This window comes from Silurus meridionalis, chromosome 27, assembly GCF_014805685.1.
Source record: "Silurus meridionalis isolate SWU-2019-XX chromosome 27, ASM1480568v1, whole genome shotgun sequence".
Lineage (NCBI taxonomy): Eukaryota > Metazoa > Chordata > Actinopteri > Siluriformes > Siluridae > Silurus > Silurus meridionalis.
This window is the reverse complement of record NC_060910.1, coordinates 10,403,158-10,426,135: the sequence shown is the minus strand read 5'-3', so window position 1 is coordinate 10,426,135 and position 22,978 is coordinate 10,403,158. Positions and strand designations below refer to the sequence as shown.

The 22,978-nt window shown below is 37.1% G+C and overlaps 3 protein-coding genes across 4 annotated transcripts in view; 1 reads left to right on the top strand and 2 right to left on the bottom strand.

The window, feature by feature from the left end:
• Positions 1-392: 392 nt before the first annotated feature.
• fbp2 (fructose-1,6-bisphosphatase 2) lies at positions 393-13,888 on the top strand. The gene is made up of 7 exons (XM_046841825.1): positions 393-601; positions 2,215-2,377; positions 4,135-4,227; positions 5,934-6,074; positions 6,771-6,908; positions 10,261-10,380; positions 13,214-13,888. Exons 1-7 carry the CDS (start codon positions 429-431, stop codon positions 13,400-13,402), a joined length of 1,017 nt encoding a protein of 338 aa, XP_046697781.1. The 5' UTR covers positions 393-428; the 3' UTR covers positions 13,403-13,888.
• Positions 13,889-14,272: 384 nt separating this feature from the next.
• ctsla (cathepsin La) lies at positions 14,273-17,988 on the bottom strand. Its single transcript, XM_046842070.1, has 8 exons — positions 17,833-17,988; positions 16,958-17,092; positions 16,748-16,870; positions 16,336-16,488; positions 15,701-15,925; positions 15,438-15,606; positions 15,199-15,316; positions 14,273-14,847 (listed from the first exon to the last, which is right to left on the bottom strand). Exons 2-8 carry the CDS (start codon positions 17,081-17,083, stop codon positions 14,748-14,750), a joined length of 1,014 nt encoding a protein of 337 aa, XP_046698026.1. The 5' UTR covers positions 17,084-17,092; positions 17,833-17,988; the 3' UTR covers positions 14,273-14,747.
• Positions 17,989-20,497: 2,509 nt separating this feature from the next.
• The window catches only part of dapk1 (death-associated protein kinase 1), a 57,096-nt gene continuing 54,615 nt past the window's right edge, over positions 20,498-22,978 (bottom strand). For both annotated transcript variants that reach the window (XM_046841440.1, XM_046841441.1), the window contains exon 26: positions 20,498-22,758. In XM_046841440.1, coding sequence (XP_046697396.1) covers positions 21,493-22,758 — 1,266 coding nt within the window. In that variant the 3' untranslated portion in view covers positions 20,498-21,492. The remainder of the gene's footprint in view (positions 22,759-22,978) is intronic.

Here is a 22,978-nt window from a genome sequence, read left to right as displayed (position 1 = left end):
GCCACAGCGGATCATCCGCATGTTTGATTTGGCACGTTTTTACGCTGGATCCCTTCCTAATGCAACCCTCCCCATTTATCCGGGCTTGGGACCGGCACTAAGAGTGGCTGGGGTTGGTTCCCTGACCTGGGATTGAACCCGGGCTGCAGCGGTGAAGAATTAATATGTATATTTTTTGCTTATTCTATGTTTATATTTTAAACTGTAGTCACCCAGGTAACTTACAGCAAAAAGAATGATCACCTAGACTATTTTCAATGAGAGGCCCTCTTCTATGCTTTACAGAGTTCATGGGGTAACTCTTTTGTCACTTGACACCACTCACAAATATAGCACTTGGCTTTTCCCCCTGTCCTGCATATGTTAAAATTCAGCTACAGACTGTAGTTTATTCCATTCCTAACTCACGCAACCAAACGAACAGCAACATGTCGGATCAAACCGCTTTTGACACAGATGTGTGGACTCTCACACGATTTGTCATGGAGATGGGGAGACAAGCTAAGGGTGCAACTGGAGAACTCACCCAGCTTATAAACTCCATGCTAACAGCTATCAAGGCTATTTCATCTGCTGTGAGAAAAGCTGGACTCGCTCACCTGTAAGTCCTGGTTAGATCTTTTTTGATTGCAAATGGAGCAGGAATGGGATGGGGCAGATAATGGTAATTTTGTGGCAAAGAAATGGTTCAGGGAAAATGTTGTATATCAGGCAAGATATTTTGAGAGTATAAATTTTGTTTTGCAGTGATGCTTTAATGCTGACAAGAAGTGGAAGCATTTGGCCATCAAAAAGCATTATGTTCATGCAAATCATACACACTCTCTTTGAAGGAAATAATTTGGCTGGGCAACAAGTGAACACCCACAATGTCAACAAAATATATATCGTTTTATAAATACCAATGTGTGTAAATCCATACGTTCACTGAAATATTGGCTTGTGGTGGTAATAGACTTTTAGGAATCCAAGTGATAAGTTGGATAATAGGTTTTTGATATAGTCTCAGTGCCATAGACCTGTACTGCAGACCATGGTATGGTCAGGTAGTTTACCCAAATGTTGTAGAGAACAAATATATTATATCAATAGAAATCTTCTTTATCCCTTAGCATGAATTAATTTACTGATCTTAAAGCACACAACAAAGCAAACATTAACTGTTTTTGTTGTTGTTGCTGTTGTTGATAGGGATTCATTCAGATAAACTATACAGATATCAGATATCAGACAAAAGAAATGCATCTATTTTCACAGTTCTGTGAAATTCTGAGACAATGACAACAGCTAGACAAAAATCTGAAATGTCTGTTAACAAACAACATTTGTCAGAATGAGTGCTTCAGACTTGCAGAAGTGCTAGTTGTTCCTTTAGACACGTAAGAAAAAACCCATTGAATTTACCCCCCATGTATTACTCTATTTAATCTTTTTAAAAATAGCACCATAGCCTTTTGATGTGACCCACACTATGATATATGAGTAGTATGACCTTAACTGAGAAACACTTCAAGACACAATAAATTTATGTTGCTTTTAGACGTTTTCAAAATAGTTTGTCCCCATTAAGACTGGAAACAGAAATTCTTCAACAGGGTAATTAGGTGACACATGTATAATGTAAAATGTGTGCCTTTATTAAAAATGTTGTTATTGATACTTGTTTTGGATGAAGATCAATTCATAATTGATTCTAATAATAACAAAAACAACAAATCACATTTGCTAATATGAAACTCTGTAAGTAAACATGTTAACTATAAGTCTGGTAAATGTCTGGTGTAAGTCTGGTAAATACAGAATGTACTTTATCCAGGTCAAGGTCAGGGTGGGTCTGAAGTCAATCCCATGCACAGTGTATAAATCAAGAATACACCGTAGATTGGATACCAGTCCATCACAGGGCATCATAAACAAACACATGTGCACCCCAACAGGCAAATGTAATTTTTGGGAGGCGAGAGAAAACCAGAGAAGCCAAATAAAATCCTTTCAGACATCCACTCTTCATTCTTGTCTCAAGTTGGTTTATGACAAATTGCTGATCAAAGAATATTCAAAAAGAAGTAGTATATTTATTGTATTGTTGATTGTTTCAATGTTTTAATTAAGTCTTGTTTGGTTATGAAAACTGACTCTGGCTCATGTTATGACGGTAAAGAATCTTGGAAAAATGTTACCCATGTGTCATTTCTGTATTTTGGCATATTTTAGTCAAGGCATTGCTGGGCACATTAATGTCACTGGAGATGAGGTCAAAAAGATGGATGTGCTGTCCAATGATCTTGTCATCAACATGCTGCAGGCCTCCTATGGCACCTGTGTACTCGTCTCTGAGGAGAACAAAGAAGTCATTATCACCCCAAAAGAGAAACGAGTAGGTTGCAGGTGCAGGAATGACATAGTGCTTACAGTATATTCGTGTTTGCTTGGGTTTTGTTTAAAAACACATGAAATTTGATAGGTGAACAAACTCTGTTCAATATACCAAAATACATGGTGACAATAAACACATCTTAGTTCCTGCCACTTTAATTAACAAATTTCATCCGAAAGATAAACAGTCAAGAAGACATATGATATTCTGTCTGGTATTGGCTCGTGTTTTATTTTTAAAATGGTACATTTTGCCATTACTGACCAAATGTGATCAATGAGGTGTGACCTCCTGTGTCCAATGTCTGGGCATCCAGCTGCAAAGAATTCTTAATCACAACAAAAAGCTCATATGGACAAAGGATCAACTATCCCAGTCCATTAGATGCAAACAAGAAATACCGGTTCACATTTTATGAAACAAGAAAAGTCTGTAATACCAAATCCATAGCATATCTACACCAGCATAGTTAAGTGGCTAAGTAATTGTTAGCAAGACAGTGTGGTCATCATGGCACTGAAATTAATTATGAAATAACAGCAATCACATTATTGATTGACAACACTATAAAAGTATTCAGTGATTACAACAAATAACACGTATGAAGCTAAACCAGTCTAAATGGAGCATGCTAATGTTATCAACATTGTGCAGTGTTAGCTTGTTGGAAAGAATTATCATCCTGAAATAGTGTTTTAATGCTATAACTTTACATGTCTGCGTTTCCAGAATTCTGATTTATATAAGCATTAACAGCTTCTGACCAGTAGATGGCGCTCCATTTGCTGAACTTCCACAAAACTACAGCCTTCTTCATACAATAGTCTTTTCGTGCGAATGAAATGATTGAAATGGTTGATATTGTGATTTGTGGTGAAAGTAGGGAGCAGGTTAAGAAGAGCCTGGAGAGGTGGAGGTACGCGCTGGAGAGAAGAGAATAAAAGTCAGTAGGAGTAAGACAGAGTACATGTGGAAAGACATGCAGGTGGTTAGGGTGAAAGAGGCAGATGTACAGGACAGGGGGGTATGGAGAAGGATGATCCGCTGTGGCGACCCCTAATGGTAGAAGCCGAACGAAGAAGAAGAAATTATTAAAATGGTTCTGTCTTACCTGCCGCTTTGGATCATATCATGCAGATGTTAATACCAAATCTGAACAGAGCCTCAACAAAATGTTTTTACAAAGAGAAACCTTTAAAGGTTTTAAAATTTTCCTTGAACACAACCTCAAATTTCACTAGTACTATCTTAAAGCCAGAAAATCCTCTTTAACTGTAAAAAATTAATGTCAGATTTCGAAAAAACAATGAAACGATTTAAATATTAGGTTTATAATTAAGCTGTATGTAATAAAAAATATTGCAACCATACACTCCACAGGTTGGTGACCATTATTTCGGGGCCTGTCTGGTTTTTTTTCTTGCCTTGCTATTAAATAAGGTGTTGATGTGATTACTAACCATTGAAAAAAGAAAAGCAGAAGAAGAAGAAAAAGAAGAAGAAGTAAGAACATTTTTGTGATGGCAACGATGAGCCACTGAAAGGATCATTGATTATTGGGGCATGGGGAAGCTAAATGTTTTTAGCAGTAAGTGTAAAGAGGAGAACCAGTGTGTGAAATTACGATTTGGTGCCATCTAGTGTTACAAAAAGAAGAATGCATTTAAAATGACTTTTAAGCAAAGTTGGCTTAATAGTTTGAGTTTGTCCCGAATGATGTATATAATGTATAATACAAACTCCACTTCACCCTGCAGGGTAAATATGTGGTGTGTTTTGATCCATTGGATGGGTCCTCCAACATCGATTGCTTGGCTCCTATAGGCACTATATTTGCCATCTACAAAAAGGTGAGTTATTGCTATTTATAACTGTACTAACAAAGAGGACAAACAATAAATACTGCTAAACAATACCTTGACTAAATTCTTTCTAACATCTATAGATGAAGATATGGCATGCCTTTATTGTATTTCTCAATATGTGCTCTGGTGCTTGACCTATTTTACCAAGGCTCAAATTCAGTTCACACAATGATGCAGATACATACACAAAATTATGAAAAAATAACACAAAAAACATTCTTTCAATTATGAGCTGGTGCTGTCAGAGGAATCATGTTTCTTGGTGTCTTGCTATAAAGAAAAAACTATAAAATTTTGGAAAATACATGGAGGCCAATAAGTAAAATATAATTCTATTAGTTAAATTTCCAATTAATCTATAGATAGATCAGATTAAGTTCAACATAATAACATCACAGCTCCATTACAGAGTCAGGCCACCATTTGCTTTCGAAAGTAGCTTTAATCCGTCTTGGAATGCTGACATCAATATCCTGTATGATTTGTAAAACTTGTAAAAGTTTTCCTATTGTTCTTCATACTACTCCTAAATAATTCTACCAGTATATATAAAAGTATTATTTTGGAATAAAGAAAGAATATTAAAAAAGAGCATTTACACCAAACAGTGCACCAGGTCCGGTCACATTGACAAACAAGTGCTGGCTGTTATGCAACCATGCAAAAATGTATTGGCCCTAATGATTTCCATGAGACGTCTATCTGTACTGTTCTGAAGCCCCCACTATGCTGAAACAGCCTTAGCAGATGTTATGGGTTAAAGGAATTTTTTGTCTTCTTTTAAACATAAATCTGTCCACATGTAGGAATTATGGGGACAGTTCACTCATGAAAATACTTATTATATACTGATAAACTACTGATATTATTAATGCATTGGCGTTCGATATAGAAGGTTTTTAAATTGCAGCCATAACATGAATTCCAAATTTGAGAAAATGTGTTTTTGATGAGATTCTATGATTATTTTTAGTATGTACTCTGTTTTGTAATGGGGCTTCAGGAAACCTGGTTTCTGAATTCTGAACGCTGTTTTTTTTGTCTGTGTGAAGTTTTTCAAGTTCTTCCAGTGTGTGGTTTCCTCCCATGTCCCAAACACATGGCATTAGGTGGATTGACTGCAGCAAATTACACCTAGCTGTGTGTGTGTGTGTGTGTGTGTGTGTGTGTGTGTGTGGTGCCTTTCTATACTGGTGACTCATCTCACACCTTGTTTTTAAGTATAAGCTCTCTGAACATTAGTGATTTAACTATTTGCCCTCCTTTTAATATGTTGGTTGTTTCATTTCACTCTGAAATCACTGGATCACTAGTATATCACAACTCCTTTACAGCTCATACATGCTGGTATTTGGCAGTAAGCTGTTTCATTTGAAATTGTAGTTTGAGTTATAAAACTGTTACACATAAATTCCACTAGGTGGTGCTACAACACGAGGTTGTTTTTCTATACTTTAGGTCAGAAAGCACACTGACTTAGTGTATACGTGCCTATGAATTAACACACAGCCAACAAATCATCCATGTTGTATGAACTTAAATACAAGAAACCGTTAAATCACAAGTCTGGTTTCATTTGTGTAATAATCCTACCTTTTGTGGGTTAATCTCACATTATGTACATTGACTTTATGTACATTTTGTAACGTTAAGACTATACAAATGTTCTCTGTTTTTTGTTCTTCTGTCAGGTTGCAGAAGATGAGCCAACAGAAAAGGATGCTTTGCAGCCAGGCAATCAAATAGTGTGTGCGGGTTACGCACTGTATGGCAGTGCCACAGTAGTAGCTCTCAGTACTGGAGATGGACTCAATTTATTCATGTTAGATCCAGTGAGTATCAGCAAGAGAATTGTATATTTTTATAAACTGAAACTAAAATTTCTAGAGCTATTCCTAGGTTTCCTAGGAGTTTATTTATATCCTACCTTGCTACTTCATTTAAGCTTGACTGTAAGTGTCTAGATATGACTATATGACAGGCATTTGCAAAGAAAAGTATGCACGTTTTATATGCTCATATCCCCATTCCGAGCTGTATGTTCATTTTTGATGAGCATCTTTATGGAAACCTAATGATGTACTCCTCTAACCTCTAACTAAGGGCAGGTTTTTGGTCTCTGTTCACCTCTCATGTGAGGCATTCCAGTGTAGACAGTAATGTTTTGATGCTCACTCGCATCTCATACATTCAGCCTCTGACCAAGTCACAGACCACAAACTCATGACACTTAGTTTTTATTTAAAATGGTATGACCCACAGCAAAAAAAGTGCTAACTTTGCTGCTAACCCTGAAGCAAACCTTATTTCATCTGTGGTTTATTGCTGCTCATTTATATTTTTCAAATTTTTATTTTCACTTCTTCTTTAACTGGGTTGAGAGCTTCTTTCTGAGGACAGTCGTGAATTATTTTTTTTTTACAGTTATCCCAAATGCACACTTCCCCTTTTCCCTCCACATACAGTATGTGCCTGTTTATAATAATGAAATTAATTTTATTAATTAATAATGTGCTGTTCCTCATTAGGCTATAGGTGAATTCATCCTGACCGAAAGAAATGTGAAGATCAAGAAAAAGGGAAAGATCTACAGCTTAAATGAAGGCTATGCCATGTACTTTGATCCTGCAGTGACCGAGTACATAAAACACAAGAAATTTCCTGAGGTAGGATTAAACCTATTTAAGATGTTGAATATATTAAATGTTTTAGATGTTTTCTGAAATTTTAGAAATGTCTGTCTGAGCAGGGTAATTTATTACAGATTAAAAAGATAGACAGACAGGCAGACTGATAAAGCATTATTTTCTGGCCTGGTCATATGACCTATCTATCAATAAATAGATATTTAACAAGTGATGTATGATTAGGGAGGTGTGTTCACAGATTTGAGTGTGGAGCCGCAGGTCATATGACAAGGCCAGAAAATAACGCTTTCAATAACATGAAGTTACTTTTAGTAGCTTGAAGATAATCTCACTCTTTGTAAAGGGCATGTTGTATGGAATAAAGGAGGACATTCTGATATGAACAAAACACAAGGGCCACTTTTCACCAGTGTGCAACGCTGGTTTTGGCCTTCGCAAGGTATTATTGATTATTATTATTTATGTTCACATTAAGATAAACACAGGAAATAAACTGGTTGTATCCATTCCTAACTTTGCGTCCTTGACCCACACAGCTAGTGGTCATGTAAATACACAGTTTTCTGTATCAGCTGACCCTCAGTCAGCACCGATGCACCACACGAGAATGCTGATGTGAAGTTTACCCAACAGGTTGCAACACGTTAACTGCGTCTATATGAAACTGATTCAGCAGCTCAAGCACAACTAGTCACATGATGCTACAGGCACCTCAAAAAAAAAAGCTGAGTGTGACTGTTTTATAGTTTACCAGCTGCCACCTCATGAAATCGAGGATAATTAATGATTAAATGGCATATTTTGAACTTTGGTTTGAACTTTGTTAGCCTTATCAACTCATACTGGATTAAAAAGATGGGATTGTTGCTTTTTTATCCAGTTATATTTATATATTAGTCTGCTACTCAAATGGTTTCTAACATCTGTCGTTGTTGGAACTTGTTCCCAGGATTGCGATGTGTGTTTGTGTTTGTGCGTGTGATATGTTTGCGCAAACCAGCATACTTTTGTGTCACTTCATTTCTGTTAAATCATGACTAAGGGCCACCTGACTTTCTTTACAAACTCACACACACACACAAACACACACACAAACACACACACACACACACACACATGGCTTATGCTGAAAAGTGACGTGTAATGAAACGTTGACTGCTCGTCCAATCTGAACTTTGATCGTGATTAGTGTTTGTTTAATTCTCTCCACCAGCTTATCTGGATCACTAGAAACTTATTAGGTTGCTAAGCATTTTTTACACCCTACTATATTCTTTGAAGATTAGCCCCATTCCAATGTTCACACGTCTTTAGAATCCTAATTCAATTATACATCTCGCATCTTGACACTAACAAGAAAACAAAAGTAACTGGCCATGGGTTTACTTTTCTATCTCTACTGGTATTCAGTTCAATAGTAAGAGTTTATCATAATAAAAAAACAACACATATCTTTAATGGTCTAATGAATTTATTCAGTTCACCCTTTGATTTAAAACAAACAAGGCCTGCGCTTTATGTTGAAAAATAGTGATGCAAATATTTTACAATTTATACATTAGTATGAGTTCATTTATTAACATATTCCTCAAGTCACATGCTCAAAGAAAAGTCGCATCATCTACATTTCTTAAAGATCATGGGAATGAATGGTCACTTCGAAAGTCCAACAGCGTTAACCAGTTTATAAACCAGTAATTTTTTAAGTAAATCATCAAAACAACCTTCAAATTACATATATTTATGTACTCATTGTAATCAATGTACTCAAATTTAATAAATATTTTTGTAGATTCAGTTTTAAAAAATGGTTATCAAAAAAGTTTATTTTTAAAAGTGTTTTGATTGTGAAATTACACTTACAGTGGTGTGAAATTCTGATTTCTTATTTTTTTTTTTGCATGTTTGTTGCATTTTAATGTTTCAGACCATTAAGCTAATTTAAATATTAGTAAATGATAACACAAGTGAACACAACATGTAGTTTTTAAATTAAGGTTTTAATTATTGAGGGAAAACTAAATCCAAAACTACATGGCCAGAGATCCAAGACGAAGAACATAAAGGCTTGTCTCAGTTCTGCCAGAAAACATTTTGATGATCCCGAAGACTTTTGGGAAAATACTCTGTGGACCAACAAGACAAAAGTTAAACGTTTTGGAAGGTGTGTGTTCCATTACGTCTGGCGTAAAAGTAAGACCGCATTTCAGAAAAGAACATCGTACCAACAGTAAAATATGGTGGTGGTAGTGTGATGGTCTGGGGCTGTTTTGTTGCTTGAGGACCTGGAAGACTTACTGTGATAAATAGAACCATGAATTCTGATGTTTACCAAAAAAATCCTGAAGGAGAATGTCAAAAAATCTGTTCGTGACCTCAAGCTGAAGCGAACTTGGGTTCTGCAGCAGGACAATGATCCAAAACACACCAGCAAGTCCACCTTTGAATGGCTGAAGAAAAACAAAATGAAGACTTTGGTGTGGACTAGTCAAAGTACTGACCTGAATCCTATTGAGAAGCTGTGGCATGACCTTAAAAAGGCGGCTCGTGGTCAAAAAACCTCAAATGTGGCTGAAATACAACAATTTTGCATAGATGAGTGAACCAAAATTCCTCCACAGCGCTGTAACAGAGTCATTGCAAGTTATTGCAAATGCTTGATTGCAGTTGTTGCTGCTGAGGGCGGCCCAAACAGTTATTAGGTTTAGGGGGCAAACACTTTTTCACACAGGGCCATGTAGTTTTGGATTTGGTTTTCTCTCAATAATAAAAACCTTCATTTAAAAACTGCATGTTGTGTTCACTTGTGTTATCTTTGACTGATAAATTAGTTTGATGATCTGAAATCAGGAAGGGAGCAAACACTTTTTCACACCACTGTATAGCTTTATTATAAAAACTATACATTACTCAGAAGGTGACAATATTATTATGACAGTATTCAAATGATAAAAGCATAAATCTAACTAATATTTTTAATGAAAACATCACTGCTTCAAAAACGCTACAAGTCAAACAATAATGGAATAAAGTAAAAAATAAAGTAAAGTGTAAGGAAATACACTGATGTACTAAAACAACTGTCATCGGGTTGTATTTTACAGGAATAACCACATTTCACTTCCTCATGAGAATCTGGTGCAGAAATGAAACCTGTATTTAATTATAGTATGTTTAGTAGTTGTGTACACTATCATAGGCTTGCAGATTACACAAATTACATGAATTGCCATAGTGTCCATAGTGTCATCTTGGAAACTCAACATTCTGGACATAGGTTGCCATGTTGAAATTGCGTTTTTAAAATGTGATGCTTTGGTTATGTTGCAATACAGTTAAAGTTTTTTAAATCCTGGATTTTCTTATGCAGGATGGCAGTGCTCCGTATGGTGCCAGATACGTGGGCTCCATGGTCTCAGATGTTCATCGTACAATTGCTTATGGTGGGATCTTCTTGTACCCGGCCAATGAGAAGAGCCCAAAAGGAAAGGTGGGTTTTTCATAATGGCAACCAATTTACAACACTTTAAAGAAAATGCCAATAAGTGCACTGAAGTGTCTGAGCACATACAAGTGGAGAATCTAAAGGCCAGAACCTAGAGCACAGATACTAAGAGCAGAAACAGGATATGCTTTTGTTTCTGCATTCTGTACAGTTCCTGGAAAGGACCTTACTCTGTCACTTGGAACTGATGCTGATCTAAATTACAAACCAAGCAGAACATCAGCTGGTGATCTGTTTCATTTTTTTAACCAAGTTTTAGCAGCTATGCCTTCACATTTTAGCTACTGTACTCTGTTAGAAAATGAGTGCTAATCAATGCTGGTCCACATATATTGCTTTATCTCGACAATGTTTGCAAAGTAATAATGGTGATTAATCAGATTTGTAGAACACAACTACCTCCATGTAATGATAAGACAATATTAAAGTAGAGCTAACAGTGTTATCGGTTTTGACATAAATTGAAATGTCAGACAATCATTGTCTTACCGTAACATGGCTGTAGATGTGTTTTACAAATCTGATTCATCACAAATCTGTCAATCTGGTTCATTACCATTCTGCCATTCTGATTCATCACCATTCTGACAATCTAACTCATCACCATTACTTAAGTTTATTTTTGATCCCGTTTCAAAATTTCATTAATATCCAGAATATGACTTAATATGTGCCCAGAATCCTCTGCTATTTAATTAGTACTGACAAAACCTGCATTATTATCATGATCAAAGTTATTAGGGATCTAAACAGGGCAGAAAAAGCTTAATAGTTTTCAAATTTCTTGGCCCTCCTTTACATAAGTGGCATTGTATTCACAGCACTTCACATTTTGTTACGTTACAGCCTTATCCCAAAAAGGATAAAATTCATTATTTTTCTCAAAATTCTACAAACAATACCCCATAATGACAACATGAAAGAAGTTTGTCTGAAATCTTTGCAAATTTATTAAAAATAATAAACGAAAATATCACTTGAAAATAAGTATTCACAGCCTTTTCCATGACACTCAAAATTGATCTCAGGTGCATCCTGTTTCCACTGAGCATCCTTGAGATGTTTCTACAACTTGATTGGTAAATTCAGTTGATTGGACATGATTTGGAAAGGCACACACCTGTCTATATGAGATCCCACAGTTAACAGTGCATGTCAGAGGACAAACCAACCATGAGGTCTAAGGAATTTTATATATATATATATATATATATATATATATATATATATATATATATATATATATATATGAGTATGTATGATAAGTGTTTATTAATGTCCATGTGTCTCACTGCCACAATGTATAGCTCAAAATGAAATTGTGAAATTGTGAATTGTGAAATTGTTTCTGTTGTTAAAGAAGGAAAAATCCACATGGAGAACAGAGAGCTGTTTATCAGAGAAAAGTGAATCACTGGACAAGCAGTGGGCATATCAAATACAACAATATGGAATGTTTTGAAAAAGAAAAAACCACTGGCATACTAACCACCAAACATGATTCAGGTCACTCAAGGGAACCAACAGTGATTGATGACAGAAACATTGCAAGAGCTGTGAAGACAAACCCCAAAAACAACATTTGTTGACATCAATACCAGACTCTGGCAGTCATGGTCATGCAGTTGTTGCAAGCAAGGGACGTGCAACCAAATATTAGTATTATTTACTTTAAACTATTGTAAGATCTGTTTCTACCCATTTCTCATCTGAAATTCTGCCAATAAATATGCAATGTCCCAAGTTGCACATTTAAATGTAAAATATCAGGAAATTTTTTTATTTGATTTTATCTCAAACCCAAATGTCTTCAATTGCCTGCATAAACAGCAGAACTGACCTTGCTGTTCCAATACTTTCAGAAGGGATGTAAATATTTACCTCCATGATGAATGTTGAATCTCAGCTGTGTGTGTAGTGCTCTACTAAATCAGTCCCTAGTTTAGCTTATGGTCAGCAAACCAGAATGTATACATTCTAGCTGTAATACACTACGTAAGGATAGATGCGATCCCACTTTGTCATTAATGTTTTCATAAGTCAATAAGCAAACATTGTAGGACTGTGTGATCTACCTGTTATCTGTGAACTAGATTTGCTTTGGTCAAGGGGTGCAGGCAGGCAGTCTTTTCCTGCCTCATGTTATGTGAAAAACAGGGACGTTAAACTTTTATTAGGAAGAGAACTAAAACACATTTGCAGATTATTGAGACTGTGTTTTTGTTAGCCTTAAAATGCAGTTTGGTTACAAATGAGTCACCTAAGAAAAACATTCATTAAAGATCACAAATATAAGAATTGAAAATTAATTCTGGAATTTTTAAATATTTTTGGTAAACCCAAACAAAAAACAATTCTGAAACGTTTGTGTGACTGAAACTAACATGCCAATGAGGCCAGCCTCAAAGAAAAGCAGTTCAAATACTGAACACAAACATCTAAATCAAACCCCGGAATTATGTAGCATTATCAATTGCTTGAAATGTTATATAAAAATAATGCTTTCTGGTCTTTGTACCATTCTTAAAAAAGAAAAGAAAAAGGGTAGCAAGCAGATTAGCTGCCAGTAGACTAGTTTGTATGTGGCATAAAAACATAAGGTATATTTCTATATATCTCTCTGCAATTAAATGTTCAACTTAGTGCAACCTGTCACTATACAGTGCAAATTAGCCAGTATGGAGGAAAGATTTGTAATCAAATTACAGTAGAGAGCTACTTAAAGTCTGGTCAGTGTATTTTTGAAGGAAATGAAAAAAAGTTTACAGATTATACTAAAACTGAAATTAACTTCCTCCATCTCTCCCTCCTGGTGTAGTTACGGCTGCTGTACGAGTGTAACCCCATTGCCTTCCTAGTGGAGCAAGCTGGAGGAATTGCCACCACAGGGACACAACGAATCCTAGACGTGAAGCCTGAGGCTGTGCATCAGAGGGTTCCTTTCGTAGTGGGGTCACCGGATGATGTGCAGGAATACCTGTCGTTTGTCAAAAAATATCAGAAATAGTTTCTCCTGTACAAATACGATCTTTTCATTGCTGCCCAATCAGCAGTTTAGCCTTAATTCAACCCAAGAAACATTACACATCTTAATTTGAGGTCTGAAAAGCACCAGGCTCTTTAATATTCTAGCAAATAGGAGTTTTAATGTAATTTCTAGTATTAGTATTTTTTTTAACCCTAACCTACAGTACATTTGGTAACAATCATTTCCTTTTACTTTTCAGTATACAGCCTCAGGCAGTTTTTCCCTCCCTTTGGTTTGTTAGAATGTAGATTCTTTCCATTAAGTTGCTCGACAACTCGTTTAGCTGCTCATTAACCCTCTGGCACTGTTCAGTCTACATATGTGGCATTTGTGAGACACGCTTATCAACTCCGATTTACATTCACGCAATTGGTTGAGGGTTAAGGGTCTTGTTCAAGAAACCAGCATTGGCAGCTTCACAGGGCTGGGATTTGAACTCTGTATACTGTGGGTTAAAATAAATCGGCTTGCTAGTCACCATCATTTGTTATAGCACTGCAATAAACTTGAAAATTACCTTCAAGATAAACAAAGGCACAAGTATAAATTAGTACAAATTGTCATTTCAGTCACTAATTCAACAAATCCTTTTCTAAATAAAAAAGGTAAGTCAAACAAAAGCTTGGCTTTCACAAGAGCCTGTTTAATTCAGATGATAAAAAAGGCAAAATATTTCTAACAGTTTTATCTGTGCATCATTACTCAATAAGGGAGGATGGACAGGTTTCCTTTTCTGGTACAGCTACCAACAATTATACATGTTTAAAGCAGTGGCAAATCTTTAGAACCTTCTTGGACAATTAAAAGTAGATCTATAATCAAGAGAGGGAAAAATAAAACACTTCACAATTAGTATCAGTATATGGTTTAATTGCTCACAATTCAAATGAAACTTAACTGAAATGTACAGATGACAGGATGTTAATTGAAAAACAAAACTGACACTATATTGCACATGTTACATTTTCATAGGTTCTGTGATCCTAAAGTAATAGGAGAAAGGGAATTTACATTTTAACTAGCAAAACACTGGTATTTACACAAAGCAAAATAAAAAAAATTTAAGATTCTACCCAAAATAAAATTCACATAAAAAGGTCTAAAACAGATTAAGGTAAAACCAGTAGCCTATACAGTGCTGTTCAATAGGCCTTCATGTCACACCAATTTAATTTGGGCTGAATACTTTCCCTTCTCACAATTAGCTACTTCTTTCCAGCACTGTTGCAGTGATGCTCTCAGCACAAGTAAAGACACTTCATGGTAGTGATTTAAATGAACAGATTTAGACAAGGCTTTCTGAAAGTCTTGCTTGAGGTTTCTCTTAGACCAGGGGGTAGCTGGCTGCTGTAGCAATACCACAGTGGTTGTGTCGGTCCTTAGCCATGTAGATATAGCCTTTGTCACCCCAATTCTCACTCCAGCTGTAAATAAGGGAAAAAAAAAAAGCCATTAGATGCATGTAAAATGAAAGGGCAGTGGAATAATGTATTTAATATATAACGGCCTTGAGAGCTTTTAGCAATCAAACATTTTTCTATTAGGGGTAGAAGGGCTAGGCAGGGTAATGGGACAAACTGAAACATCAGGCTTTTTGGCTTGATCAATACAACTACAAATCGCCCACTTTGACATACTTTCAGCTTCACAAAATTAGAAAGCCCATCCACAAACATCAGAAGCCCTCAATAAAAACAAGCTACCCCTTAAAAGTTCTGACACTTTAGTATACCCCAGATTTGTAAAGATTTACACAACAATAGCTCCAAACATACCTGTTCTTGACAATCCAGTATTTCTTCCCATCTACATCTTCACTTTCATAGCCATAGCCAACCACAAGAACACCATGGTCCAGTTCCTCGCTACTGCAGTCTGCCTCATAGTAAATACCTGTGGACAAAAGACAAGTGTTTCTTCTATGCAACAGTTTATGTAAACCAAAACAGAATTAGCAAGCTGGCCATGCTTGTAGCTCCTTCTGCTGTGGATATCACATGGACCTAAATCTCACCTGAATGGTAGAACTGGAAAGATTCATGCCCAGCGTCAATAGCCACAGACACTGGTCCAACTGCAGCCACAGCCTTCATCAGCGCATGCTCTTTACCACTGGGGATGTCCACAAAGCCAGTATCATTAGCTGCACTATACTTGGGATCATAGTGGCAGGGCTGGTCATCCTGAAATCCATACATAAACAGGTTAACGTTAGTTTTACAACACAAGGCTGCAACATCCTTAAGATAGTGCAACACGGAGCAAGCAGCAGCTTACAGTTCCGAGGTAGGGGTAGAATTCTTCAGTGTCCAGGCCACCATTGTCCTGGATGTACTGGAAGGCCTGGTCCATTAATCCACCGTTGCAACCCTCGTTACCTTCAGGACGAGAACAGTCCACCAGATTCTGCTCACTCAGGGACACCAATTTGCCAGTTTTTCTGAACTGCTGACCTTCCATGGCTCCAGTAGTGCTAAAGGCCCAGCAAGAACCACATTGACCCTAAAAACAAGGAAGATCATTACTGTAGATCATGATTTTGCTTCAGGTATTAGCACATGGCTCTACAACTGGGGTAACTGCCACTGGCTCAGAACATGATTTTGCGAAGTAGGAGGAAATGGCTGTGATATTTAACGAATACTGTTTTTACAAAGGTTACATAGCAAATACAGCAAGTTCCTCCATTTGAATAAAACAGCTTTGATATACCATTGATGAGCCAGAAACACCCAAAGCACAAACATGATCTTAAACCAAATTAACATTCTAATTAAACACTTAAAGTTTATAGAAATAGACAGTGAGCATATGCATTTGGAAACTTGCTACAGAAAAGGAATTTGTTCACAAAAAGGGTCATTGTATACAAACATTCCAGTGTTTAAGGCTAGATGAGCAAAACCACTCACCTGGTCTTTGACAGGAGTAACATATCCCTTCTCTCTCCAGTCCAACTTGCTTGGGGCCTCCAGGAAATTGGGTTCCATAAAGAGAGATCCCTTGGCCTTCCTGACATTATCATGTTTGTAACCATTCATGACTTGCCTGAATTCCTCATGGGTCTAAAGAGAGGACATTGTAAAAAGCTTTTAGGATTGAAATTGTGTAAATACATTTCTATGCCAGGAGTACCCAGAAGAATAAGAAAGATCGACGCACAATTCTTTGTTTTTAAAGTTTGCATTTAAAAAAACAAACAAAAAAAAAAAAAACACACTAAAGTTTCAGCAATCATTGCAGTTAGCTGTTTAGCCAATTAAATACACTTTAGATTACATTCATACAGTAAAACCATTGCCTTCCACCAGTTTCAACACGTACCATGTCCCCAAAGTGGTTCATCGCCAGGCGGTAAGTGTGTTTTCCCATCGAGTGATCCAAGTTGTGCAGCTCAATCTTCTTCAGATTCTTCTCCCAGACCATTCGCCTCCATCCTTCTTCCTTCTACAATTAAGCCCAGCAAACACACGTTAAATGGAAATTTAAAGGGAAAAAAAAAAAAACAATAAATTAGATATAGATGAAGCTAACCTGGTGATATTTTTTACTATGCCATTCCTTCCACGTTTGCCAGTGGCTATCTAGTTCTCTGTCCAGGCTCGGAGCAGCAGACACTATGGCGAGGCACACAGCTAGTAGGGCCAAACACAACCTCATGTTGAAGAGCTGAAAAACAAAACCATGGAGCTGAAAAGCCAGAAGGTTGATACACGACACACACACAAAATGGATCATGTGAGAACCGGTCTTAGTGACGTCACCAGATGCAGCTCTGCAGTACACAAGATAAGAAAAGGCCACAAACAACGCCTAATAGTCTTCAGAAACCAAACAGGGTCGGGGGTTTTATATTTTATCTGCTACATGTGGTTCGTTTATATCAACAAACAAACGCGCATTAACATGGACGATATTGTGACGTCGGTCGGGAAAGACTGCGTCTGGAAAACGGAAAAAGGGCACGCGCTGTTCTTTTGTGGCCAAGCAGGATCATGAGCTGGAGTTTCCCGGAAAACGAAAACGAGACTGAAACCCGTGGTCGGAAATATCGATGAAATAGAAAAAGGAACGATGGAGGAATACAAACGAATAAATAAAACCCAACATCCGAATCCTGATCGAAATAAACAACCTTCATATGATAGAGTTACTAACACCAAAACAACTAGCGATAAAACCAGATCCATATACAAACAAGGTTCAAAACAAAGCGGTTTTGACCAAAAAAAAAAAAAATAATAAAAAACACGCCAATCTATATTACACAATAAAAATGTATACAACCCTAAATACAAACTGCATTAAAGTAAAATATGTACATTTATCAGTAATGCAAACATGCAAAAAACATAATAAATAAAAGCAACAGGGAAAATACTATTTTTTTTAAAAAAAACCATTCCTACCTTTTACTGCGGTAAACTTGGAGGCATAAAATGTTTGCTTGAACCCAACAGCAAGTTTATAAAAGACTGGCTTCAAAGACGCAATTCCACGCGTTCTTATTGGTCGAAACGCCTCCTGACACCTCCCCCACACACGTTAATCATCCGCCATGTGATCTGTTAGCACGTGATTCACTTCCCGGCTGATGCGATTGTTTTTTTTCACACCAGATGATGAAGGAATGGGTTCGTCTTTGAGTTCGTGTGATCAAGTTTTTCGAAATTGGGTCAAACAACTCAAAGAATAGATGTTTTCCCAAATCACACGAAAAAGCCACATTTAAATAGAACTAATTAGATCAAACTAAAACTAAATGTATTTTTTATATTCTTAAATCTCGTTTGCTGAAACACACTGAAACTACACTGTTGAAACCTGACAGACTAAACATGGCTGATTTTGTGTTGAAAGACAGATTGAAATACATTAATTAGGTATAAAACACTAAACTAATTAATATAATTAATTTATAATTTATTTAATGAATTAATTTTTATTAAATTAAATTTCCTCTATTTTGTATTTTCTGTTTGTTCATTCATTTATTGTAGCAACGAATCTGAACGATTGTTCATAAAAAAAGGCACAACTTGATTTATTATGAAGTTTGAAGGATTCATGTGTCTGCAAATTCTCACCCAACAATTTTTCTGCATAGATAACATAGCTGTCAACATACCCGATAACACAAATGTCAAAGGTTAGACAGCGAGTCGATATCCTAATGTAGCTGATGTAATCCCATGACCTGACTTTTTAAACCACACGTCTTAATCTCCTCATAAGGCAGCATCGTAATTTAGTGGAAATGACTCAAGATTCTTAGACAAGGAGCGTAGTCTTCTTTTGAATAGATCATTTATAACCATGAGGTGAACAAACATTAGTGCTGAAAGCCACCTTGGCCACAATTTGCTTCAGAATTGTGTTCTGGTACAAAGGCAAACTTGCATTAAATACATTTCACAAGACTTGAAATATGTTATATAATTCGGATGTTGTAGGCAGTTCTAAGAAAGATTATTTGTAAGCTTTAAGCGTGTAACCAATATTAGATAACGTTGGCTGTTCGGAGCTTGAAATTCAAGTCATCCATAATTTCCACAACACAACAATGAAGACAGAATATCCAGTGCCTTGACATGTTCTGTACCAGATATATACACCCTGCATTTAGAGTGAAAAGCTCCACCTTCACAAGGAAAACTAGTAATCTATCCTAATTGTGAAGTACAAATTTTACTCAAAGTAGAAGCTCAAAGTAGTAACTAGTTGAGAAAATAATCTTTGTAGTAGTACATATGTAAAATGACTATAATCCCTCTAATTATATCATTCACAGCCAATGCATATCCCAGATGTTATTTTATGTTAATAATTTCTTGAAAACCTGAGAGAATGTCAAATAAATGTACCAAATGTAGAGTTGAATGGTCCTGGTTCTACACTTTCTGCATAAAAATCCACATTTCTCAAAAAAATCCCAACTGCAGCCTTGCATAAAAAAAAAAAAAAAAAAGGAAAGAAAAAAGAACTTTAGCTGAAAATTGCAAGCTATGCACTTTTCTGAACATGTGAATAGCATCCTCCTGCCTCACAAAGCACTATCACCACAACAAGAGGTTCAATGATTTTCAATGATTGCTTTTTCTAAACAACAACAACGAAGATCTGAAAAAACAAACAACAAAATAACACTTATGAAATCTGTTTTTTAAAGAAAAAAAATTAACACGGCCAAACTTTATCAGGTAAACAATTTATTATAAAAAAAAAAAAAAAAAAGGAAAAAAAAAAATGCACTACACTGCTTTAAGGAAGTATTAAGCACATGGCATTCAGAGACATGCTTTATGAATAGAACATAAATAGAAGAAACATTTTGTGCAAAGAGATGACTGTACAAAGTCTTTAATACGCGCCGGTTCACTTTCCCACTTATGAAGCTGTGGGAGTTTTTCGAGGGAAAAAGAGGGAAAGCATAAACCTCAACAACTGACTGAAAACAGAGAAAGAGAACGCTCAATATTAAGATCATACGACATAAGACTCATTCACAATATAAAAAAAATGTGCTTCTAGAACATCAAATATTCCCTTTTTTTTGTTTCTTTCGCATGGAATCAGGGAAAGTAATGGAGATGTGAATAAAATCTACAAGAGGATTGTAGATGGAGGTTCATAGAGATTCCTGGTATCCTTCATTTTCTTTGTCTCGCACACAAAGAAGCAAAAGTGTGCAACACCAAGAGAAAGTTTGCCACTGCAGTTGACTTACACAAGAAATGCATTCAGTTCCATTAAAAAAGTGAATTAAAAAATCAGTTCTATATAGTACAAGTATGATGAAGAGCTAATCCAAGCTAAAGACTCACTCAGGTGAGGGCATGTTTCTTCTAGAAGTTACTGATCTAAACGAGACTGAATATACATTGTCTTGATTTTGAAACGTTACAGAAAAACCTTTTCGATTTCAATCCATTACAGGGAAAGCATTCTTTTGGTTAAAAGATCCACTGAAAAGAGCACCATTAGCTTGCAGTTAAGTTCATGCCTGAAACAAACTGTCTGAGCTCCTCATGGATGCTGTTAACACACGGGAAATAAAGGATATATTAAAGCTGGTAACTGTAACAATATTTATTTCATGCTTCAAACCACATAAAAAAAAGGAATCACATTAATACAGCAACCTAAGAGCAATATTTAAGTAACAATTGTTTGTATCTGACTTATGTAAAAATGAAGCATTGTGATCCTCTGGGTGTTTACAATATTCAACCGGAGGATACTGCTCATCAAATAAAATCTCAAAGCTTCCTGTTTTCCATTTGCTTTTTACGCTGTTTCAAACCCTGTCAAAAAGACCGTACCCTTTAAAATGTATCCATGTTATCTGAGAACGTAGTACATAAGAGTATGAATTTGGCTACTGTTTGAGAATAGGCTAATTTAGCCCTTTATTTATTTATTTGTTTGTTTGTTTATTCATGCCATTTCAATTGTCACTACAAGTACAGTTTCAAATTGTCTGCTAAAAATGTCCACATAGGAAAATGTAAACTTGAGAGAAAAGGTGATTGTAAACTGCACCTTTTAAAACCTGTCTCTATCAAATTAGCAAAATGGACTGAAATACCTTCAAGCCCACATTTATGGCTAGAAGACTTTGGACTTTTAATTCAATAAGGGGCATTAGGCATTTTTCAAAATGGCTCATAAAGAATTGGCTTTCTATCGTAAAGGCACTCAATTGTTTAAATCATTACCAAATAACAGGGCCAAGCACCTAGCTATGCAGTCTTTTCACTAAAGGTTATGTATAAAACCACTGCCATACTCATCTAAATGTATAAAATAATCCAAAGTCGAGAAATCCTTTCATTTTTTCTTGATATTACAATGCTGTCCCTTAAAACATAATAAACAAACGAAAAAATCCTGACCTAAAAATGATTCTTAAAGTAGGCATCCTCACAAAAATGAAACATTCAGAAAGAATAGAGAAGAAAGATTGACATGTACAAGTATCGAGTTTCACAGATTAACGCATGATCTAAAAAATAACAACACTCCACAGGTTTAATTGCACGTCTTATTCCATGCACACAGGTGGTGCTCTAGCGTGAGATGACAGAGCTGATGGAGTTGTACGACGTTCCTCCATTGCAGACCGGGCCGCAGTGTTCTGGTGGAGTCCCTAGACTGTCCATGTTAACACGAAACACAGGTGCCGCTTTGAGCAGGAAATCGGCTGCGTCACGACGGCCGAGTTCTCTTAGCTTCGCAACCAGAACGCCAATGGTAGAGTCTGAGCGTTGACTCCAGTCATGAAGCAGCGCTGCTGTTGGGCTCGGGACAGAAAAAGGGTCAGCCGGAGGCGTTCCATTGGTGCCAGGGCTGTATTTAGCAGCTAGCTCACTAAGGCCCAGGTTCATAGCTAGAAGACACCAGTCCTTGCCAAGGGTGTCAGGTGGGTCAAGCATGCGACTAAGCTTGCGTCGAGCCAAAAGGCTAACCTCAGCTACAGCAACATCCCCACCAAGAGTTCCTTGTTTGTAGACTTGTGCACAACCAAGCGCTACAATGCTGGTGAAGCTCTCTCGGTAGCCGCCCATGGTATTGGTTAATGAGTTTTCACCCCGGGATTGCGCTCTAAAGAAGTCCCTGGGCTGGTAAAGCATGACGGGTCCATGATGCTCTCGCAACTGCTGAGGACTTAGGTAATGACGGGCAGTTAGCAAGCCTGGTAGTGTAACAGCAAGCAGCCCTTCAGCCATTCCACAAAGAGTATCCAGCAAAGCATAGCATCGGATGCGTTCAGATTCCGGTCCTCTCAGCCGTACTTCCAGACCTTGACCGTGATTAACTAGCAGTACTAAAGCATCAGCTCCTCCAACTCCTACCCGGGCACCTCCGGTCCAGAGCCTCACTTCCTCTGCCTCGGCCTCCGGTCTCTGCTGTCTGCTCCAGCGACAAAGATTCACCTGGAGTTTGTGGAATAGGCCACAAGGGAAAGGTGTCAAGTGCTCGGCTGGAACTATGCGGACACCTCCATACAGCAGGGCATCCTCCACCTCCTCATCTGCTTCATCAGTCCAGGAATGCTGCAGGTCACCAGTGCGGATGAGAGCGGGCACATCCACCATACCGGGGTTAGCCAGGTCACGAGTGCATACATCCATGGCATCCAAAACTTGAAGGAGCTCATCTACATCCCCCTCTAAGACCAGAGTCTGAAGCTCTTCCTGACGATAACGGCCCCTATAATGATGTATGGCTTTGGGTGCGTCAATGGAGAGGAGTTTGCCGAGAACACTGGTGCAGAGCCAGCGGGGGTCTAAAAGAACCACGTCTTGGACAGTTTCACTCTGTATGATGTTGATCTAAGAAAAAAAAGAAAAAAATTGAAATGGTAAAAATCCCAAACAGTGGCGGTGCTGTTCATCTTTCTTTGGAATATTAGCACACTGACGTAGCATGGAAAGCAGATGAAACGATTTAAAACCGAAGGGTAAGAGATTCAAAAGTTGTATTATACTGCCGCCTAGTGGATTTTAATTGCATTTTTTCCTCACTGACTTCACAGTAACAGCATTAAAGCCT

Bases quoted from the DNA above. Each gene is read 5' to 3' on its own strand.
- fbp2 (XM_046841825.1), top strand. From the start codon at position 429: ATGTCGGATCAAACCGCTTTTGACACAGATGTGTGGACTCTCACACGA. The intron at 602-2,214 runs GTAAGTCCTGGT...GGCATATTTTAG, and splicing joins AAAGCTGGACTCGCTCACCT to TCAAGGCATTGCTGGGCACA. The intron at 6,909-10,260 runs GTAGGATTAAAC...TTTCTTATGCAG, and splicing joins AACACAAGAAATTTCCTGAG to GATGGCAGTGCTCCGTATGG.
- ctsla (XM_046842070.1), bottom strand. From the start codon at position 17,083: ATGAGGTTGTGTTTGGCCCTACTAGCTGTGTGCCTCGCCATAGTGTCT. The intron at 15,926-16,335 runs GTGAGTGGTTTT...CCTTGTTTTTAG, and splicing joins TTACTCCTGTCAAAGACCAG to GGTCAATGTGGTTCTTGCTG. The intron at 14,848-15,198 runs GTATGTTTGGAG...CCTTATTTACAG, and splicing joins TACTGGATTGTCAAGAACAG to CTGGAGTGAGAATTGGGGTG.